This window comes from Rattus norvegicus, chromosome 14 (genome assembly GCF_036323735.1).
Source record: "Rattus norvegicus strain BN/NHsdMcwi chromosome 14, GRCr8, whole genome shotgun sequence".
Taxonomy (NCBI): domain Eukaryota; kingdom Metazoa; phylum Chordata; class Mammalia; order Rodentia; family Muridae; genus Rattus; species Rattus norvegicus.
The window spans coordinates 3,080,965-3,101,334 of NC_086032.1; the positions used below are offsets into that span (position 1 = coordinate 3,080,965).

General features: G+C 43.2%; 1 protein-coding gene and 1 long non-coding RNA gene across 7 annotated transcripts in view; one reads left to right on the forward strand and one right to left on the reverse strand.

Moving 5' to 3' along the window:
• Positions 1-20,370, forward strand: part of Hfm1 (helicase for meiosis 1) — a 106,465-nt gene that overhangs the window by 78,862 nt on the left and 7,233 nt on the right. For 5 of the 6 annotated variants that reach the window (XM_017599385.3, XM_063273649.1, XM_008769948.4 and 2 more), the window contains 4 exons: positions 484-574; positions 1,659-1,770; positions 1,854-2,005; positions 2,933-8,972. In XM_017599385.3, the coding sequence (XP_017454874.1) occupies positions 484-574; positions 1,659-1,770; positions 1,854-2,005; positions 2,933-3,002 (425 nt within the window). In that variant the 3' untranslated portion in view covers positions 3,003-8,972. Of the gene's footprint in view, positions 1-483; positions 575-1,658; positions 1,771-1,853; positions 2,006-2,932; positions 8,973-20,370 lie in introns of those variants that run through there. The other variant, NM_001412564.1, reaches the window with a different exon arrangement.
• The window catches only part of LOC134481813 (uncharacterized), a 1,403-nt gene continuing 339 nt past the window's right edge, over positions 19,307-20,370 (reverse strand). The window contains exons 1-2 of the long non-coding RNA XR_010057657.1: positions 20,309-20,370; positions 19,307-19,445 (exon numbers count right to left, since the gene is read on the reverse strand). The exon at positions 20,309-20,370 is cut by the window's right edge and continues 339 nt beyond it. This is a non-coding gene — a long non-coding RNA (uncharacterized LOC134481813). The remainder of the gene's footprint in view (positions 19,446-20,308) is intronic.

Sequence of the window (20,370 nt, forward strand, 5' to 3'; positions counted from 1 at the left end):
AAGCCATGGGGAGCAGCCCAGCAGCACTGTTGCTTCATGGTCTGTACTTCAGCTCCCACCTCCAGGTCTCCGCCCTGACTTCCCTTCATGATGATATGCTATAAGTTCAAACAAACCCTTCCTCCCCAGATTTCTTTTGGTCGTGGTATTTTATCACAGCAATCAAAAGCAAATTAGTATATCTATTCCATTCTTTAATTTTTTTTCTAATTTCTGTTTTTGTTATGACTTTACCAGCTGACTAAGAAACTCATGCCCAAATTTTATGTGAGTCCTAGGGAAGCCGAAGGCCGCCCTCATCCATGCACAGAAAGCACTTTACCACCAGCCTACCTCCTGAGCCCTGCTACCCACCCCCTACCTCCTGAGTCCTGCACTTCTTTCTAAACAGTCCTGCCTAGAGAGAGGCCTTGTTAAACTTGGACAGCACTTCCATTAGCTGCCAACTGGCATTTCACTTCAAAATGTTCTTTCCTCTCATAGGGTTTGGAGACACTCGTGATTCAAGTCTAGGCAGAAGTAAGCTACACTTCGGAAGATCAAGCAGCAGGTTCCAAAGAGACATCTCAAACAGGCAAGCTTCAGAACTTGAGTCTGTAACTTCTAGAATTTTATATCCTCTTGAAACATAATTGGAGGTGTCAGAGAATCTCCTAAGTTTGCTAGCATTGGAGGTTTTCCTGAAGTCCTGTTGTCAAACGCTTGCATCAGAACCACCTAGCAGTGCTCATTAAGGTCTGAATTCTTGTCCCACATCAGACCCACGAAATCATGGTCTCTGGGATAGAACCCAGGGAGTTCATAGTTTCCACACAAGTGGGAAAGGCGGCGGCAGAGAGGCATGCTAGGTTTACATTTTCTCTTTAAGAAACGGACAGGCCATGCACAAGAATGGTTGGTGCATGCTTTGTGTGGCCATGTGAAGAAGGATGAAATTGCAGAGTGTAAGGGCCTTAAATGCCACAATAAGCACTACATCTCATTCTCAAACTCAAGAGCCTTCAGAAGACTGTCTCAATAAAGGAAGCATTCTTCAGTGTAGCTAGTTATTGCTGTTTACAAAATATGGTTTAGTGTTGGCAGATATTGTGGTTATTAAGGAAAGTTAGGACCGTGACACTTTATGGGATGTTTCTTGGTCTTTAAATTTTGACATCTAGTTCAAAGAAATCAGCATACTTGGCATCACCCCATTCAAAGTACAGCAACAGTCATCCATGTAGACCAGGATTAGCTTAAGGGTCTCCAGTGGTTCACCTCCACGACAGACGATGCAGACATTCAGTTAATCATCAAAGACTCTTTCCAGCAGTGACGGGGAAACGACGTTAGAGTTAGATTATTCACGAATCTCGGACATGTAGCTGGGAGGTGGCTGCCTAGGTAAAGGTGCTTGCTACTAAGCCAGATGACCTGAGTCTGGGCTTCTGAATCCACGTTCTGGAAGGAAGGAGACAATGCCCACAAACCAAGTTCTCAGTGAGCACAGGAAACAATACCAACTTTTGTAATAAATATTCTTTATGTTGTTCACAGAGCACCTAGTGATAAGCTTTATATTAAACGTTGTATTCTTTGCAGAGTAACTATTATTGTAGAATAGTATGGTTTGTTTTTATGTTTGTCATGTTTCATAAATAATTAATTTTAACTTTCAGTTTTGTTTCATCACCCGAGAAGCCAGATGTTTGTTTGTCAGATTGTTCCGTGTCTAATTTCGGGCTGTCCTCTGTGGCAGAGTTCCCTCAACAAGCTGGAAATGCAAGTCTTGTAAGCCATGTACTTTTGTTTTTATTTCAAATTTTGCTTGAATACATAACTTTCAGTGATTGCTGCTTTTAATTAAAACATAGGTCAATTTACAAGAGAGAAAACAGCTGACCCTCTCACCAGTGATTGAGAGGATGTGCTTTACCCACTCTGAGAAAATACCACAGTCTCCCAGTTTTAAGGAAGTGGATATTTTTATTGGAAACAGTGACTCTAAAAAGGAAATTGATCTTAGGTAAGAGCTCTTTAAATACATTTAATGGCTTTACTAGCAAAATTTTTACAAAGAAATTAGCTTTTTGGGGGGGTTCGTTTTAAAGAGTGTGTGTGTGTTTGTCTGAGAACCTCCTGATCTAAGTGCTGGCATTGGACCCTGGAAGAGGACTACAATGCTCTTAACCACTGAGCCATTCCTCCAGATCCTCCTTTGTTCATTTTAAAGATCAAACAAAGCCTTTATTTGAAGCATGGAAATTTTAAATCTCCTGAGAACTGAGGATCCTTAAACCCATCAATATTAAGTATAACCACCCCCCCCAACGGGAGAGGTTTATTGTGGGGGAAAGGACAAAGGGGGCAATGGAAGAGGAAGGAAAAAGAGGTATACTAATTTTGAAAACATGTTTAATGCTATTCATTATAAAACATTGAGTTGGTAAAGGAGCTTTCCCTGATTTGGATGCAGAGTGTTTTATTGACAGAATAGACTGTAGCGCCATTGGAGAAATACAAATGAAATCAAGTAACTTATAGACGCTCAGGCTGTGCTTTATCCCCGTTAGCTCTGACAGCTCAACAGGTTCAGTGTCACAGTAGCAGTAAATGTAACCAGCACCCCACCACTGGCCATTTCTGAGAGGAAACCTCTGCACCAGTTTCTCTCTCCTCAGAGAGGCCAGCTTAGAAACTGCTTACGCTTCTACTGAGCACTATTACATCCCAGTGTGTTTAAGAAATAATTAAGAGATCTCTGTTCCTTACCCGTTACAGCTTAGTCTGCTGTTTTCTTAGCCTCTGACAAGGTTATCATACCATGTTTGCTACATTAACCTCACCTAACTGTCAAGTGTAACTATACTGTAAAGTTAAATTGTTTACTGTGTATCTTTAAAGTAAGTTGGTTTACAACTTATATTTACTTTTATATGTGCTTTCCCTCTAGTAAGTATTATCCTGATGATGCAGCCGAGGAAATGAAGGCCCTTCTGGGAATATTTAATGGCATTTTCTAAAGATAAAAAATACAGTTAATAAGGCAAAGTATGAATATGTGTTATGACTAAAAATGCTTTTTATTTGTAAAGATAATTGGTAATTGTTCAGAATTTTTCTCTTAAGTTTGATTCATTCTTTGACTTTGTTATTATAAAATATATGGACTGATACATTTTTTATTGTAACTTCTGAAAGAATGGTTTTGTATCAGTAAACTGATAATTTATCATCATAAATAATTTGTTATTAAACCAATTTTAATAGAAACTTATACTTCATTTTTATATTTTCTTGAGAAAGCAAAGCAATGCTGTGAGTGGACCTGTGTAGTGGCTGTGTATTTTTTGATGTTCTTGTGTCTGTTCTGTTGCTTGCTCGTCTGGATTGTCAAGAATCCAGTAGCCTTTGAATCTGTTCTTTCACTTCGAGCGGTAACAAATGAAATGCTAATCGGTGTGGGTTGTTGTTTTATTTACATTGTCTTTCTTTTTTAAGTGTTTTCCTTACTTATATGTATGTGTGTGATCCTACATGAGTTCATTTCTTCCATGTGAGTCACAGAAGCCAGAGGAGTGTATCGCATGCCCTAGAACTGGAGATGCAGGTGGTGGTGAGCTGTCTGTTGGTGCTGGGAACTGAACCTGGATCCTCAGCAAGGGCAGGAAGTGCTCTTAACCATTGAGCCATCTCTCCAGCCATAGTTACCTTACCTTCCAGTGGCATGAGGTCTGTTGATACCTTTACTATAACCAAAAGGTATTTTCTATTTTTGCCGTAAGTCTTATCTCAAGTCTATGTATTGAGGAGTAGGAGTTTAGGCTCATTTCTAATTTACTGTGCGAGTAATAGCTGAAGTCGAAACAACTTAGACACTTTAGAATAATGGTGTTCCTTTAAGCCTAAAACATGGAAGCCGGAGAGAAACGAAGAGGCACTCGTGCTGAACGACTGTGTCATTACTCCCCAGCATCATTAGGAGTATGTACCACACTTCCATCAAATGCTTAGAGCAAAGCTAAGAATCCTGTCGCCTGGTAAGGACAGCCCTGCCTGGCTTTATGATTTGTGTCTGTGCCTGGATCCACCACACAACCATTAAAGGTTCTTCAGATCCGGTAAAGTGAGAAGCTGATGCACTAAAATTTGTTTATCTTTAACCTTGGCACTGCAGAAGGACGAGTTGAGTTCAGTGTGACCTGTTAAGTGAAAAGCACTGTTTGGTGCTGCGGGTGACAAGACTACCGTCTCTGTTCTTACAGTGTTAGAAGCTGGTAAGCCAATAAGAAATGTAGTGAAGCTCTAGCTAAAGTCATTCACCGTGCAGCCGTGTTAATTGTTTGATTACTAGTGAGTATAAAAGTTATGTTTATATTATATAGCCTCGTATATGCAACAATATTAATATTTTAAAACACTATGTGTATATCTTTAAAATAGTCTATTGCTAAAATATGCTAACAGTCATCCGAACTGTTGGAAAATGGCACCAATAAACTGCTCCTGTAGGGCTCGTGATCTACAGCCTCTACGCAGTGCATATCTGCAAAGGACAGTGAATGGAAGGATATAGGTAAAGTGTGCCCGCAGAGCAGTGTGCAGGACACACTGTACCCGTAGACGCAGTGCGGGGATAGGGGCACACTGCACCCACAGAGGTGGTGCCCTGGAGGGAGGTGCGCAGAGCACACTGCAGCAGTGCCCTGAATCAGCTGAGCCTGCTCTGGACCACACTCAGAGCTTCTCACGTAGGGCTGGAGCGTCCCTCACAGACCCTGTGCTGTGGGCTCAGGCTCCACACTGTAAGCACAGTGTTAAAAACTCTGCGATATGGTCTCAGCTGCACAGTTAAGATGGCCTTCAGAGAGAAGTTAAAACCTGACCCTTAGGATGAATAACACTTTGTTGAGGAAAAACGTAAGAAATGGACATTCTAGAAGAGGTACTAGCTGAGAAGAGACCCAAGGAGAAAAGCATCTATCTGGGAAATAATGAGCAGATGGCTTTAACATAGGTTAGTATGATTTTAACATAGGCTAGTATGATTTTAACATAGGTTAGTATGGTTTTAACATAGGCTAGTATGATTTTAACATAGGTTAGTATGGTTTTAACATAGGTTAATATGATTTTTAACATGCTATTATGATTTTTATGTCTTGCACCCACAAACAGCTCACCACCACCTGCATCTCCAGTTCTAGGGCATGCGATACACTCCTCTGGCTTCTGTGAGCTCCTGCACTCACACAGAAGAAATGAACTCGTGTAGGATCACACACATACATATAAGTAAGGAAAACACTTAAAAAAGAAAGACAATGTAAATAAAACAACACCCCACAGATAGGTCGATAGGATTTTTAACATAGGTTAATGCTGTAGAGGTTTAGAATGTAACTTAATGCCAGACTGTGAAGATCTTGAAGTGAAAGCCAAACTTTAATTAGCAGACTAATGTTTCTCAAATTTGCACTATCATAAAAATATGGGCAGTATATTAAATATACGAACTCCTGGACCTTAGAAACCACTCTTTGAGAACCCCTAGCCTAGGGTCACCGGGGTCATATTCACCTGTGGAACTGTAGATTCTAACTGGTGTCTGCATTTAAGAACACTTACTTTTGTGGGAATTTAAAAGATTAGGGCATGAAGAGGTTAGGGCACATAAGAGTGAGGCTTAGTATCATACAAAGTAACCAAGCTGGGAACCTCACCTAGGCGTTGGTCAGCTAGTTGGACAAAGCAACCATCCTTCAAGGCCTTGCTTCTCATGCAGATAGAGAGACAAGGATACGGAGGCCAGAGCAGTCAGAGTCAGAATCGGTGCTGACAAGGTTCCTGGTGACTATACATATTAAAGTATGAGGAACTCTTATATGGCAGAAAGGGAAGGAAGCAATTGCAGAATGTTAGATACTCCACTCCAGAAGACATATGTGAGTGATGACTTCCTGTTTTCTGCGTGTTGTGTACTTCGTTGTCACTGTCATTTTGAGGCAGGGTCTCACTGTGTTGTTCTGGTTTACCTGAACCTCACTCTGTAGACCAGGCTGGCCTTGCACTCAGAGATCCAGCTGCCTCTGCCTCCCTAGTGCTGAGATTAAAGGCTGCACCACTGTGTCCTGCATACGCTTCCTACTTATAATGATTGAGCTTTTTAAATTGTCTTTCAGAGTAGGTATTCTTCACCAGCGGTGTAATTGTATTTATAATTCTCATTCATCAACTAGGTATGTAGCTTGAGGGGTACTCTGAGTTCTAGAGGACTCTAGAGTTCTGTTTTAATTAACATAATACAAGTAAATAATTCAGAAGAGTCGTCTTTGTTTCTGTTTGAGAGCCTTTCCCTAGCCTAATATATCCCTTAAAGAGCCTTACATATTTCAGCGAAATTCCACAGAAACAAGCAAGAGCCTCGTCCTTTCATTCCAAACGACTTAGAAAATGTACATAGCTTGCATTTGCACACACATGTTACAGCTATAAAAATTCGTGTTTAATAAAAGGAATGGGGAGGGGGTAGAGAGATGGCTCGGCCATTAAATGCACTGGCTTCTCTTCCAGGGGACCTGGATCTTGTTCCCAGTTCACAGCCACCTATGACTCCAATTTCAGTGGCTCTCTGGCCTCTGTAGGCACACATGAGATAGTCAGACATATGTGCAGGCAAAACTCAAGCACATAAAATAATGATTTCTAATAATAAAAAGGAATTGCAATTAAGTTGATGTTATCTCTGTATGATAGTAAATGGAGTCAGTTCTTTAGGAACTGCACATAAAATAAAGTCATTGGGTTTGGGCTTTTTATTTGTTTTATGAGCTTCTTTAATGATCGGTTTGGAAACTGGACACCTTCTACAGGTTAGAACTTCACCTCTACATATACCCTGGGGTTTAATCCAGGGCTTACACCTCCCAGAAGAGTTCTGCCCACTGAGCTATGTCACCAGCCCAAATGATTTTACTACAGCTGTTTAGTTTTTAAAAAGCTATCAAAAATTTAAACAACTGATTTCCAATTAGTTTGCTTATAAAAATATTTGTATTCTTTCTGTCACTGCCTAGAAACCCTAGGTCAAAGGTTTAGTTTAGGTTTAAAAAACAAAAAAGTAAATCCTTCAGACACTAAATTATTTGTCCCTGAATTGTCAGCAAATATCTGGTAGGCCCAAAACTGGAACCCAGGTTGGTTCTGAATGAAAAAGAGAAGTAAAAGGAAAGATAGGACTGTTCATAGGTATGGTGGAGAAGAAAGTTAACTGTAGATGGGAGAGAGTAGGCAGAGGCAGACGCATTTGAGAAAGTCCAAGTGAGCGTGAAGACCTAGAGAGAGAAAGAGAGGGGGAAGGAGGGGAGAGAGGGGAAAGAGGAGCAGCAGCCAGGAGGCCAAAGGCACAAAGAAGGAATGGGCAACCAAAATGGTTGCATATATAGGGGAAAGCACCCAGCCCCCCACCCCTGCAGTGGAGAGCTTTTAAAGTAGGGGACAGAGCATGCAAGCCAGGAGGACCCTGAACAGGTAGGGACTGAAAGATGCTGGGAGAACCTAGTGGCCAGGTTCACTTCGATATGTTAAACTTCAGCCAGCGTGGGCTGGACAGATAGCTCAGAAGTTAAGAGCACTGACTGCTCTTCAAAGGTCCTGAGTTCAATTCCTAGCAACCACATGGTGGCTCACAACCATCTGTAATGAGATCTGATGCCCTCCCTCTTCTAGTGTGTCTGAAGACAGCTACAGTGTACTCATATACATAAAATAAATAAATAAATCTTTAAAAAAAAATTCAGCCGGGTTGGGGATTTAGCTCAGTGGTAGAGTGCTTGCCTAGCAAGCGCAAGGCCCTGGGTTCGGTCCCCAGCTCCGAAAAAAAAGAAAAGAAAAAAAAAATTCAGCCAACTTCAGTTCCTAACACTAAAGCTTGTAGCTCAGAGCTCAGACTTACAAACTTGGTCTGAAATGTGAACTGAACCCAGCTGCCCTCGTTGTCTTTAAAGGTGTGAAGGAACTATGTTCTAGCTGTGAACTGTACCATCATTTCTACACACAGCTTTCTGTAACCCAAGCTGTGCTTAACCCAAGCTGTCCTTACAGCTTTGAGATTCAGATATCTATTGGGTATAAGCATTTGCATATTCAAATGGACTTGTGGTGCTTTATTGTTTAAAAAGAGACAGATACCTTACCCTTCGTTTAGTCAGTAAAGTACTAAACAGCTGCTATTTACCAGGTAGACAAAGCTGGGACTCAGCCAACCAGAACTTATCGGGGCTGTCTCAAAAACCATTAGTGTGTCAAACATCACTTAAGGGACAGTCCAGGCTGGGCTGACTATCTTAATGACAGAGTTTGTGTATTAGGGTTTGGAGTGGGTGCCTGGGTCACGTGGAGGCCAAATGACATTTATAACCAAGATGGCTATACGTATGTCAAGCTGGATCCCTGCAAAGTCCTAGAAAGATGACTATGTTTCTGTTCTAGATACTGTGTAAGAGTTATAATGTCCAGACTTCTTAAGAAGGCACCATATAGACATGGCCAGGTATCATCATCATCATCATCATCATCATCATCATCATCATCATCATCATCATCATCACAATGTTCTGCCTGATGTACGCTTGCAGGACAGAAGAGGGCATCAGATCCCACTACGGATGGTTGTGAGCCACCATGTGGTTGCTGGGAATTGAACTCAGGACCTCTGGAAGAGCAACCTGTGCTCTTAACCACTGAGCCTTCTTTCCAGCTCAACACACTCAGTGCTAAATGGAATTTTTTTTCACTAAAACCCTCCCCTCAAGGCTCAGGGATCTGTGCAGAAGAGGAGGCAGAAATACTGTAAGAGCCAGAGGTGACAGTTGGTGTTTCCAAGGAAACGGTGTCTTCAAGACACAACAGCACTGAACATGGCCAGTTGCTTACAAATAGTAAAGCTCTGTATTCTTTGAACAAATGGAGGAGCATCAGGAGACAGTAAACAGGTAACAAGAGGTTACTGAGGGACAGATTACAGGGAAGGGAAGGGACTGAAGACAAAAAGATGTCCTCATTTGGCAGGGTGGCATTACGTCATAGAAATATAGTGATTAGTAATAGTTCCTTGAGCTAAATTTATATAAATCAATCACTTTTCAATAGTGTATAAATAAATTTTTATTTAAAAAATTTTATACAGTATATTTTGATCATGTTTTCCTTGTTCCCTCAACTCCATGCAAAACCTCCTACCTTCTTCTTCCCCATCTAACTTTATGTTCTGTCCCTCTGTCTGTCTCTGTCTCTGTCTCTCTGCCTGTCTCTGCCTCTGTCTCTGTCTCTCTCTCTCTCCCTCTGTGTGTGTGTGTGTGTGTGTTGTGTTGTGTCCCCTCCACCTCTCCCCATACTTTCTCTTTAAAGAAAAGAAAAATCCCACAAGCAAAAGACCAGTAAGACAAAAATGCCAAAACAAAATTGAACAAAACGAAAGTCTAAAATAAAAACCCAAATCATGGAGCTCTTTTTGTGTCGGCCAACTAACCCTGGGCATGGGGCTTGCCCTGGCCTGCAATTGGTACTCCAGGGACACTCTGGGAGAAGCCAATCTTCTCTTTGCAAGCCGGTATCTATTACAGATAGCTCCCTGGTTAGGGGCGGGACGCTGTGCTGTCCCAGTCTCAGTTCTGGGACCCCATCTGCCTTGAACCTGTGCAGGACTTGTGTGTGCTAGCGTCTCTTTGAGTTCACACATGCAATCAGCCATGGTGCATCTCAAAGACACTGTTTCCTCGGAAACATCAACCGTCACCTCTGGTTCTTACAGTATTTCTGCCTCATCTACAGCACAGATTCCTGGGCCTTGAGGGGAGGGTTTTAATGGGGGAAAGTCCCATTTAGGACTGATTGTTGTAAAATCTCTCCATCTGCATTCGTCTTCTGGTTGTGGGCCTCCATGCTAGTTCTTATCTAGCACAAGAAGCTTCTTGAGGATGGCTGAGCAGGCACCATGAGTACAGGAGAACACCATCAGGAGTCATCTCACTGCTGTGTTCCTTTAGCAGAACAATAACAGTATTAGGTCTTCCACAGGCCATTTGATCCACTACTGCGTCAGGTCACCGCTGCAGGCTGCGGGATTTTGTGACATTGATGATTACAGTACCGTGAACGCAGCCTGGATGAAGGTTCGAGTTAGGCTCAGTGATATATGTAAGTACTGTCTTCAGCAGGGAGCCCTGGCCATCAGACTTTAGAGAGAAAGCAGCAGCTTTGGCAACAGCCCATAGTGTTTAGGAGGGCCTTTGGAATGCCTTTTACCAACAATATGTCGCCCATTTCAGGCACTGGAGGTTTTGCTTGGTGACAGATATCTGATTGGTACATTTCTCCCCATATAGATTTCAGGAAGCTTCTACAGTAGTAAGTTTCCATAGGTTTTTCAAATGTCCTTTAGCATTAGTTTTCCCTCTCCATACTGCCTCTTTCACCTTTCTCCCCCAATTAGCCCTCCTATTATAAGTTTTCACTTTGTGTACACACACACACACACACACACACACACACACACACACACACAATTTCTCCTTCCTTGGAAGAGCTTCTCTTTCTCTTTGGTCCCTTATTAGGTTCCCAAACTCAGTGGTTACTCAGATTGTAGCACACATATAGAAAGCTTAAAACTTAACATCACATATAAGAATAATACATATATTTGTCTTTTTAAAGTCTGGGTTACCACAGGATGATGTCATCTAGCTCTATCCATTTGCTTGAGATTTTCCTTTTTCACAACATTGTGTAAATGCATTGCATTTTCATTAGCTGTTCATCAGTTGATGAGCATCCAGGTTGTTTCCAGTACCTGGCAGTTAGGAATAGAGCAGTGTCTTAGGGTTACCACTGCTGTGGTAAAGCATGATGACCAAAAGTGAGTTGTCGAGGAAAGGATTTCTTTGGCTTGCTATTTCCACATCACAGTCCATCACTGAAGGAGGACAGGACAGGAGCTCAAACTTCCTCCAGGCAGAAAGCTGGAGGCAGGAGCTGATGCAGAGGCCATGGACGGTGCTGCTTACTGGCTTGTTCCTCATGGCTTGCTCAGCCTGCTTTCTTATAGAACCCAGGACCACAGCCCAGGGGTGGCACCAGCCACAATGGGCTGGGCCTCCTCCCATAAACTAATTAAGAAAATGCTCTGCAGGCTTGCTTACATTTTCTCAACTGAGATTCTCTCTCAGATGAATATAACCAGCACAACTGATTCCTTGTCAACTTGACACCCAAACACATCACTGTTAAGCCACAACCTTTCCTTTCTTGTTTATCCCCAAGGTCACACATTAATATCAACATCATATTATAAACATTCCAAATTTTAGTAGTCTCTCAATCTTTAAAAAGTCACTTAAAAAATTCAGTCTCTCAACCATGGGCTCCTATAAAATAAAAAATAAGTTAATTACTTTCTTACTTCGAGAGGGACGAACAGGGTTTACAGTTACCAACAAATCAAACCAAAACTAAAGTCTAACAGTCTAAATAACTCAATGTCCTATACCTGGGATTCGCATGCAATCTTCTGGGCTCCTCAAAGGGACTTGGGTCACTCATTTGTCCAGCTCTGCTCTCTGCACCACACACAGCTTGTCTTCTAAGCTCAGGCAGTTTCTGCTCCACTCCTGCTGCTATCCTTGGTGCTCATCCCAAGGTAGCCATCCCATCGTCCTGGGAGCTCCAAAATGCTCAGGTCTTTTGCTGCATTGAGGCTGCACTCTCACCAGTAGCTTCTCCTGGGCTGTCTTTATAAGGCCAAGAGTCAACTTCTCTGCATGACCCCTTCAATTCTGGGCCTTCAGTACTCCTTCACCAATGCCTTCCTGACCTTTCACAGTGCCAAGTCACAGCTACTCTCCCATTGACCACTGTCGTGGACCACCTGGTGACTCTTACACTATCAGCTTCAACTGCCAGCACAAGATACAGCCTTGGCTACCTCTGGAACACAACTTCTGTGTGGTGAAAACACATTTTAGAAGACTTCACCTCATTGATGCTGGTCTCTTGTTGATCACATTTGGTTCTTTAGGCCCTGCAAACCAGCATCCACTGTCCCTGCAAAGCAAAGGTTTTACTTTAGAGGTTCTAATGTCTTGTTAAACACAGCTGATTCTTCAGCTCTAGCTGACCAGACACCACAGATTCTTCACACAAATTACCCAGAAGAGTCTTTGCTTCCCTCTGAAATGTCACAAGCCAGTTCACCATCATCCAAACTGTTCTCAATACTCTTGCCATCTAAGCGCTTACAGAACAGCCCACTGAGCTCTCAACACACGATGACTTTTACAGCCCAAAGTCTTAAAGTCCTTCCATAATCCTCCCCAAAACAATATGCTCAGGTCTGACACTTTAATATCCCTTGCCTGGTACCAATTTCTGTCTGAGGGTTACTATTGCTATGATAAAACACCAGGACCAAAAGCAAGTTGTGAAGGAGTTACAGACAATGGTGAGGTGTCATGCTGGGAATTGAACCCAGGTCCTCCAGAAGAGCAACCAGTCCTCTTAACTACTGAGCCATCTCTCTAGCCCCTCAGTCTGCTTTCTTATAGAACCCAGGACAATCAGCCCAGGAATGGCACCATCTGCAATGGACTGGGCACTGTTCTATCAATCACTAATTAATAAAATATGCTACAGCCTTGCCTACAGCTGTATGTTGCAGAGGTATTTTCTCCATTGAGAAATATTTCTCTTCCTCCTGTCTCAGGTAGCTTTAGCTTATGTCAACTTAACAAAACCAGCCTGCACAAGCAGCAGGAACCATGGATGAGCAAATGTGTCTGTGGTAGGATGCAGAACCCTCGGGTACATGCTGAGAGTGGGATAGCTGGACCTTGAGGTAAATCTGTTTCAGCTTCCTGAGGAACTGCCACACTGATGTGCACAGTGGCAAACATTTATGCTCCCAACAGCCATGGATGAGTGTCCCTCACCTTCCCCCACATCTTTGACAACATGAGCCATCATTTTTCTTATTGATCTTGGCAATTCTGAGATCTCAAAGTAGTTTTGATTTGCATCTCCCAGATGGCTGAAGATCTCGAACACTTCTTTAAGTGTTTCCCAGCCATTTATGATTCTCTTTTGAGGACTCTCTGCTTAGTTCTGTGCTCTATCTTTAAATTAGGTTGCTTTTTTCCTTAATGTTCCTTTTTTAGTTATTTACATGTGTCAGATTTTAATCGCGTATCAGATACATAACCTATAGGCTGCTGCTTTGCCCAAATGATGGTGTCCTTTCCTTTGCCCTACAGAAGCTTCTCATGGGGTTTTCATGGGGTTCCATTCATCACTTGTTGGCTTTAGCGTCTGTGCTGTGTCCTATTGAGAAATTATTTTCCTGTGCCCATGAGTTCAAGTCTATTCTCCACCTTCCCTCTGTCAGATTCGGGGTGTCTGGCCCTACATTGAGGTCTTTGATCACCTTGTAGTTGGGTTTTATGCAGGGCCATAGATACAGATCTACTTACACTTCGCTATGTGCAGCCACCCAGCCTGACTGGACTGTCTGTTGAAGGTTGGGTCATTTCTCCAGTATGTATTTTTGGTTTCTTTGTTAAAAAAAAATAAAGTCAGGTGTCTGTAGGTGTGTGAAGTCACATCTGGATCTTTAGTTCTGCGCCCTTAATTGATGTGTCTGGTCTTATGCCAATCCCATACTGTTTTTATTAGTATAGCTCTGTGATACAACTTGAAGTCTGGTGATAGCTTTAATTCTTCTACTTCCCAAGATGATTTCAGGTACCACAGGAAGTCGAAGTCCTTGTCTCATAGGTCAGCTGAATTGCTTCCTCAGAGCCTGTTACAACAGGGTTGCTGGCTTCTGGGGGAGGCATATTGTTTTGATCATTTCTGTTTGTGCTTTTATGGTTGAATCTAGGGATCTGGAGTTAAGGCGTTTGAAGATATTTCTTGAGGTAGATACCTGGCCTTGTCTTTGTTGGCTGGGTGGTCATTCTCTTGTTGAATGTCACCCATTCTGGATCCTAGAAGAACGTGGTAGCTGAGGGGTCCCTGTTAGAGAGTCCTGCAGGATAGTGGGTGACACAACGGAATGGGGGTGGGCTAAGAGGAAAGGCTGAGAAGGGCAGCAAGAAAGAACTAGGAGTCTGCTCCTAGAGGTGGAGTCCCCAGGGAGCACAGGCAGGGTGAGAGGAGGGGCCCAGCAGGCTGCAGCAGAACTGAGAGTATCTGGGAGACCAGAGTGAAGGAACTCAGGAGACCCTGGATCTTCCATCATTTATATTTTAGTAAAAAAAAACCCAAAAAAACAAAACAAAAAAAACAAAACAAAAAAACAGTTGGATGACTATTATGGAAACTTAAACTATCTTACTTTTGTCACCAATACCGCAGATTTGATTGTGAAACAAAGAACAGACGTCCCTTCCTGCTTCTCACTTCCCTATGTTAGCCACGTTGGTTCTAGTCTTCGGCCCTACTGCTATAGACCACACAGTAGGCATACATGAAGGAATATTTGAATCCTTGATTTTAAAAAATTTCACAAACCAGGATTTGGCCTTGGACAAAGAGTTGGGAACCATCTGATGAGTGAAAGCCATGGATTCCTCTCCAGGAGATGACCATTCTGTAGGTCTGCGAAGAGAGAAGTCAGGAGAAACAAGAACAGCGTGCTGTGTGCTGACTTTATACACAGCTTTCTTCTGGACTTATTTTCGAACATGATGGTTGGTGTAAAGCATCCAAGTTACTACCATCTGCACCAATCTGCAGATCCTGGGGAGGAAGGGACATCGGCTTTTCTCTTTAATATGGGACGGTGGCAACCCCCAGAGTCCCCTGTGCTAACGGATTGGGAGCAATGCAGTACAAAATGCTGTCTGATAGAGTTCAAGGGGCAGAGTTGGAATGCTCCAGTAGAGCTCTCTGTGTCCTGTCGTAGAGCTCTCTGTGTCCTGTCGTAGAGCTCTCTGTGTCCTGTCGTAGAGCTCTCTCTGTGTCCTGTCGTAGAGCTCTCTGTGTCCTGTCGTAGAGCTCTCTGTGTCCTGTCGTAGAGCTCCCTGTGTCCTGTCGTAGAGCTCCCTGTGTCCTGTCGTAGAGCTCCCTGTGTCCTGTCGTAGAGCTCCCTGTGTCCTGTCGTAGAGCTCCCTGTGTCCTGTCGTAGAGCTCTCTGTGTCCTGTCGTAGAGCTCTCTGTGTCCTGTCGTAGAGCTCTCTGTGTCCTGTCGTAGAGCTCTCTGTGTCCTGTCGTAGAGCTCTCTGTGTCCTGTCGTAGAGCTCTCTGTGTCCTGTCGTAGAGCTCTCTGTGTCCTGTCGTAGAGCTCTCTGTGTCCTGTCGTAGAGCTCTCTGTGTCCTGTCGTAGAGCTCTCTGTGTCCTGTCGTAGAGCTCCCTGTGTCCTGTCGTAGAGCTCCCTGTGTCCTGTCGTAGAGCTCCCTGTGTCCTGTCGTAGAGCTCTCTGTGTCCTGTCGTAGAGCTCTCTGTGTCCTGTCGTAGAGCTCTCTGTGTCCTGTCGTAGAGCTCTCTGTGTCCTGTCGTAGAGCTCTCTGTGTCCTGTCGTAGAGCTCTCTGTGTCCTGTTGTAGAGCTCCCTGTGTCCTGTCGTAGAGCTCCCTGTGTCCTGTCGTAGAGCTCTCTGTGTCCTGTTGTAGAGCTCTCTGTGTCCTGTTGTAGAGCTCTCTGTGTCCTGTCGTAGAGCTCTCTGTGTCCTGTCGTAGAGCTCTCTGTGTCCTGTCGTAGAGCTCTCTGTGTCCTGTTGTAGAGCTCCCTGTGTCCTGTTGTAGAGCTCCCTGTGTCCTGTAGCACGGGTGTCATTCACTAGGAGACAGATGCTAGTAGAGGGCTGGGGTAGGTCTTTCAATGTCCCACTCATTTTATCACAACATGTCACAAGAGACAGTTTCCAACACGAGGGCACACCTATAAACTTTTGGGAACATCCATCAAGACCAGAACACATGCCTCAGTAGCACAGCCAGATGACAACAGATGGTCATTCTGGAGTCTACATGACATCTCAGTGTGATGGGGCAGTTTAGGCCATAACTGGAGAGATTTAATTCTGAATGCCATAATCCAAGATAATGAAAACCAAAGATCAAAACCCCAAATGTCTATAATCCAGAAATATCAAAATCTTCAAAAAACAGTCGTGGAGAAAACAATCAGGTTATTTAAATGACATGTTTAAGGACTAACATTTGCAGAGGAGTTACCTGACAGACAGAAGCGTGAGAGGGTGCGGCTGCACACAGATAGCCGCTACAATCTTCCAAGTGTGTCACTGAGACGTGATTGTGGTAACCACACAGATGTAACCATTGGGGCACATTTACTATATGCATAAAGGAGTTGGACAACAATGAAAGTAAGTATGCAGTCAGTATGCCTGGTAATTGTGCGCCCAGCTTTTATAGAAAGCTTTTATGTGGCCCTCTGAAATAGCTGAAGTGCCCTGAGACAACGCGTCAAACCCGTGGGCCATCTCTGTGCATGCAGGACTCCACTGAGCCAAAGTCCAGGGAAATTTTCTGTCTCTCGAATGCACAAAAGGACACACCTTAATTTATTAAGCTTTTTACATGTCTTATGTATGTTCACAGTGTTTACACACAGCCATCGTTGTGTGACAACATACTTTTGTGGAGCCAAATGTACAAAGAAAGTGATTTAAAACTCTGAAAGTCTTCACAGTGTCCTTCCCGTGTTAGACATGTGTAGAAGTGAAACGCAGACCACAGCAGATTATAAAATGAATGCTGACAAAACAGAGATTAAGGAAACAGAGACTAAAAAGATAAAAGAAGAAAATCTGACATGAAAGAGTGTGTGGTTGGGTGTGGTGGTGTATGTCTTAAATCCCACCCAGCACTGGGGGGGCGGGGGGGCAGAGACAAAGGGGTCTCTGTTGCGTTTGAGGGCAGCCTGAGCTCCAGGGCTGCATAGCCAGGGCTACATGGAGAGATCCTGTCTCAAAGCAAACAAACAAACCGTGTTACAAGGACAGGCAAGGAGCAATTATAAGGGAGTTGCAGGTCCAGCCATCTTTGGAGCCTTGCGTTTCTGCCTTCCTTCATTCAGAGCGTGACTTCCGGTAGAGCACTCAGAGTTCTCTTCCTGCGTGCCTCTCTCCTTTGAAATCCTGTAATGATTCCCACATGCACCTAATGAAGCTTCCATGTTGAGTTTCCCATCTATACCAGGCATCTGCATAAGGTCGTGTTTGGCTGTGTTTGGTCACTCAGCATGTACTAGAACACAGAGCACAGAGCTGGCAGGAACTGTACTTGAGACCACACAGTAACACCCTTCACTGGCTTCTTCAGGCAAATATGGTAACTTACTTAAAGTCCCAGGAGTTTCATCAGCTGATAGGAACAGCAGTGCAGACAAATGAAGTTTCTGTCACGTTACAGAGATGACCAATCCCATCTCTGGCTTCAGCTTTCTACCCTTGGACACCCATTCCTTTATTAAGAGGAACTGTAGTCTTTAGGATTCCTGGTGTCAGTACTTCAATGTTTTAAGATGTCTGGATCATGTCATGGAGGGCAAAATTGGCAGAGGCTGGGGAGCCTTGAATTGACAGAGGTTGTTTCTCAACATGTGGGAATAGGGTTGGAGACTTGAAACAGCACTTGAAATACAATGTTTCTTGTGTAAGAGCAGCACTGATGGTGTAGTCTGTGTAGGGGAAACAGGACACCTGTGCAGGTCAGAGGACAACGTGCAGAAGTCCGGTCTTTCTTTCCACCACAGGGGTCCCAGGGTCAACAGAGGTGGCCAGGCACTGTGGCAAGGGCATTTACACAGGAGACATCTTGCCACACTGGAAGCCTGGCCAGCAAAACACTCTTTGAGAGGGCAAGCAGGGGAATGGGGTGGGGGAGGGGGGTGTCATGTATCAAAGCCTGTGCCATCCCACCTCCTAGTGTCTAAGCAAGAAGGAAAAGGCAGTTTCCGCCCTGCCTGCCGTTTACTTCAGCAACAGGAGCTTAGACATAAAGTTCCTACACCACCTTCTCTTCACAGTAGACAGTCAGCTGCAGCTTTTAGGCCTCTCATCTAGTCTAGGGTATTTTCTTGAAGGAAAGTTTGAAAGTTAAACACAAACCTTTACTATGTGACAGCTATGTTATAAAAAGTATGACTGAATAAAGTCACTCCTGAACTTCTACTTTATCCTTAAATTAAACTTTAAAAAGAAAAGGATTAGCAGTTATTATTAGATTCTTACATTTAAAATTATGAACTTTAATATATAAACTTTGAGGGTTTTCCCAATTGGTTTTATTACTTCCTCTGTCTGTTCATTTTCCTGCACTGTCTATCAACCGTTTCCTATTCTTTGGGAATTTTCCTTAATTTTTGTTTGCATTATAATGTCAGATTTCCTTTATTTTAAATTATATTCATTTCATTTTTCATATACAGCAAGAACACACTATAATAAGTTCATTTCAGTACTTTTCACTTTCAGAATAACTTTGTCTTTGGAAATATTTGCCTCCGAGGATCCATCAAAGACAGAATCTACATGGGAGAAATTTGCTTTGCATTTTCTACACCTACTATGATAGGGGATTTTTGTTTTGTTTAGCTTTTGTTTGTTTTTTTTGTTTTGTTTTGTTTGGTTGGGATTTTTTGTTGTTGTTTTGGGTTTTTTTTGTTGTTGTTTTGGGGTTTTTTTGTTTTGTTTTGGGGTTTGTTTGTTTGTTCGTTTGTTTTTCCACTAAGAAAACAGCTTTAGAGAGGAAGAATTTATTTTGTCTCAGTTCTGAGAGTGTCTGTCCATGGTCCTTTGGGTCTGTTGCTTCTGGGCAAGCAATCTCGTGGCAGAGGGACCAAGATGAAGACATGGGGTCAACACATACAGACAGACAAACCATGGCTACAGACAAACCATGGCGTTCACATTAGACGTCTGATCAGCTCATCCATGTGGATGTTTGGGGAGGGTGTGATATGGTTGGGTACTCTAGATAGGGAGTGGGAGAAAACAGAAGAAAAGAATTTTCAGGTAATACAGAAACGAACAAAGGAGCTAAAAATCAGCACTGGTCCCAGGACTTGATGATTGTAGCTCATCAAGATGCACACACAACAAGTTGCACACACAACAAGATGCACACACAACAAGACACATTATGCGTGATATAAGCATTTAGTCTTTATTTAACAATACAGTATGAATGCATTTGTATATGTAATCATATCCATGAAGTACTTTTGTGGGTGTGCAAATTTACTTAATGACCATCCTAGTGACCTGATTAATTATCTCAAGGTTTTTATATATCCAGTGATGTTGTAGACATTGTTATAAATACAACTTTATTTTTTGTTTGCTGGAAATACACATTGCTCTTTTTTTTTTTTTTGTAGGTGTGGTGATCTGAATAAGAATGGCTCCAATAGGTTCATATATTTGAAAGCATAGTCATCAGGAAGGAGAACTGTTTGAAAGGATTAGAAGGTTTAGGAGTTGTAGCCTTGTAAGAGGAAGTATGTCACTCAGGGTGGGCTTTGAGGTTTCAAAAGCCCATGCCAGATCTCTCTCTCTCTCTCTCTCTCTCTCTCTCTCTCTCTCTCTCTCTCTCTGTTTCCTCCTCCTCCTCTTCCTCCTCCTTTTCCTCTCTTTCTCTCTCTTCTCTCTCCTCTTTCTCCTCTCTCTCTCTGTTTCTTCCTCCTCCTCCTCCTTTTCCTCTCTCTCTCTCTCTGTTTCCTCCTCCTCCTCCTCCTCTTCCTCCTCCTTTTCCTCTCTTTCTCTCTCTTCTCTCTCCTCTTTCTCCTCTCTCTCTCTCTGTTTCTTCCTCCTTCTCCTCCTTTTCCTCTCTCTCTCTGTTTCCTCCTCTTCCTTCTTCTCCTCCTCCTTCCCCCCTCTCTGTTTCCTCCTCCTCTTTCCTCTTTTCCTCCTCCTTTTCCTCTCTTTCTCTCCTCTCTCTCTCTCTCTTCCCTCTCTCGCTCTCACTCTCTCTCTCTCATATAGCTCTTAGCTACTTTTCTAGCATTACACCTGCTACCCTGTTCTTTGCTTCTGTGCTTCCCAACAAATCTCCATCTGTGGTGCCTATTAGCATACCAATATGCTTGCTGGCCCCAGACTCAGCACTTTCACACCCACCTAGCTCTTCTCACCTTGTCCCCTCATGGGCTTCACTACTTATTCTCCTTACACCCTGCTAATTCAGCCATGCCCCCACCACCACCAACCCAAGCTTTCTTGTCTTCCTCTCTCTGTCTCCCTCCTCAGACCCCTCTCTCTCCCTTTCTTTCCCTCTGGTCTGTTCCTGCCTCTCTCTTGACCAGGTTCACTTACCCTGCTTCTTTCTCTCCCTGCTCTGAACACTTCCAGATACTTCTGTTCATTCTGTTTCACAT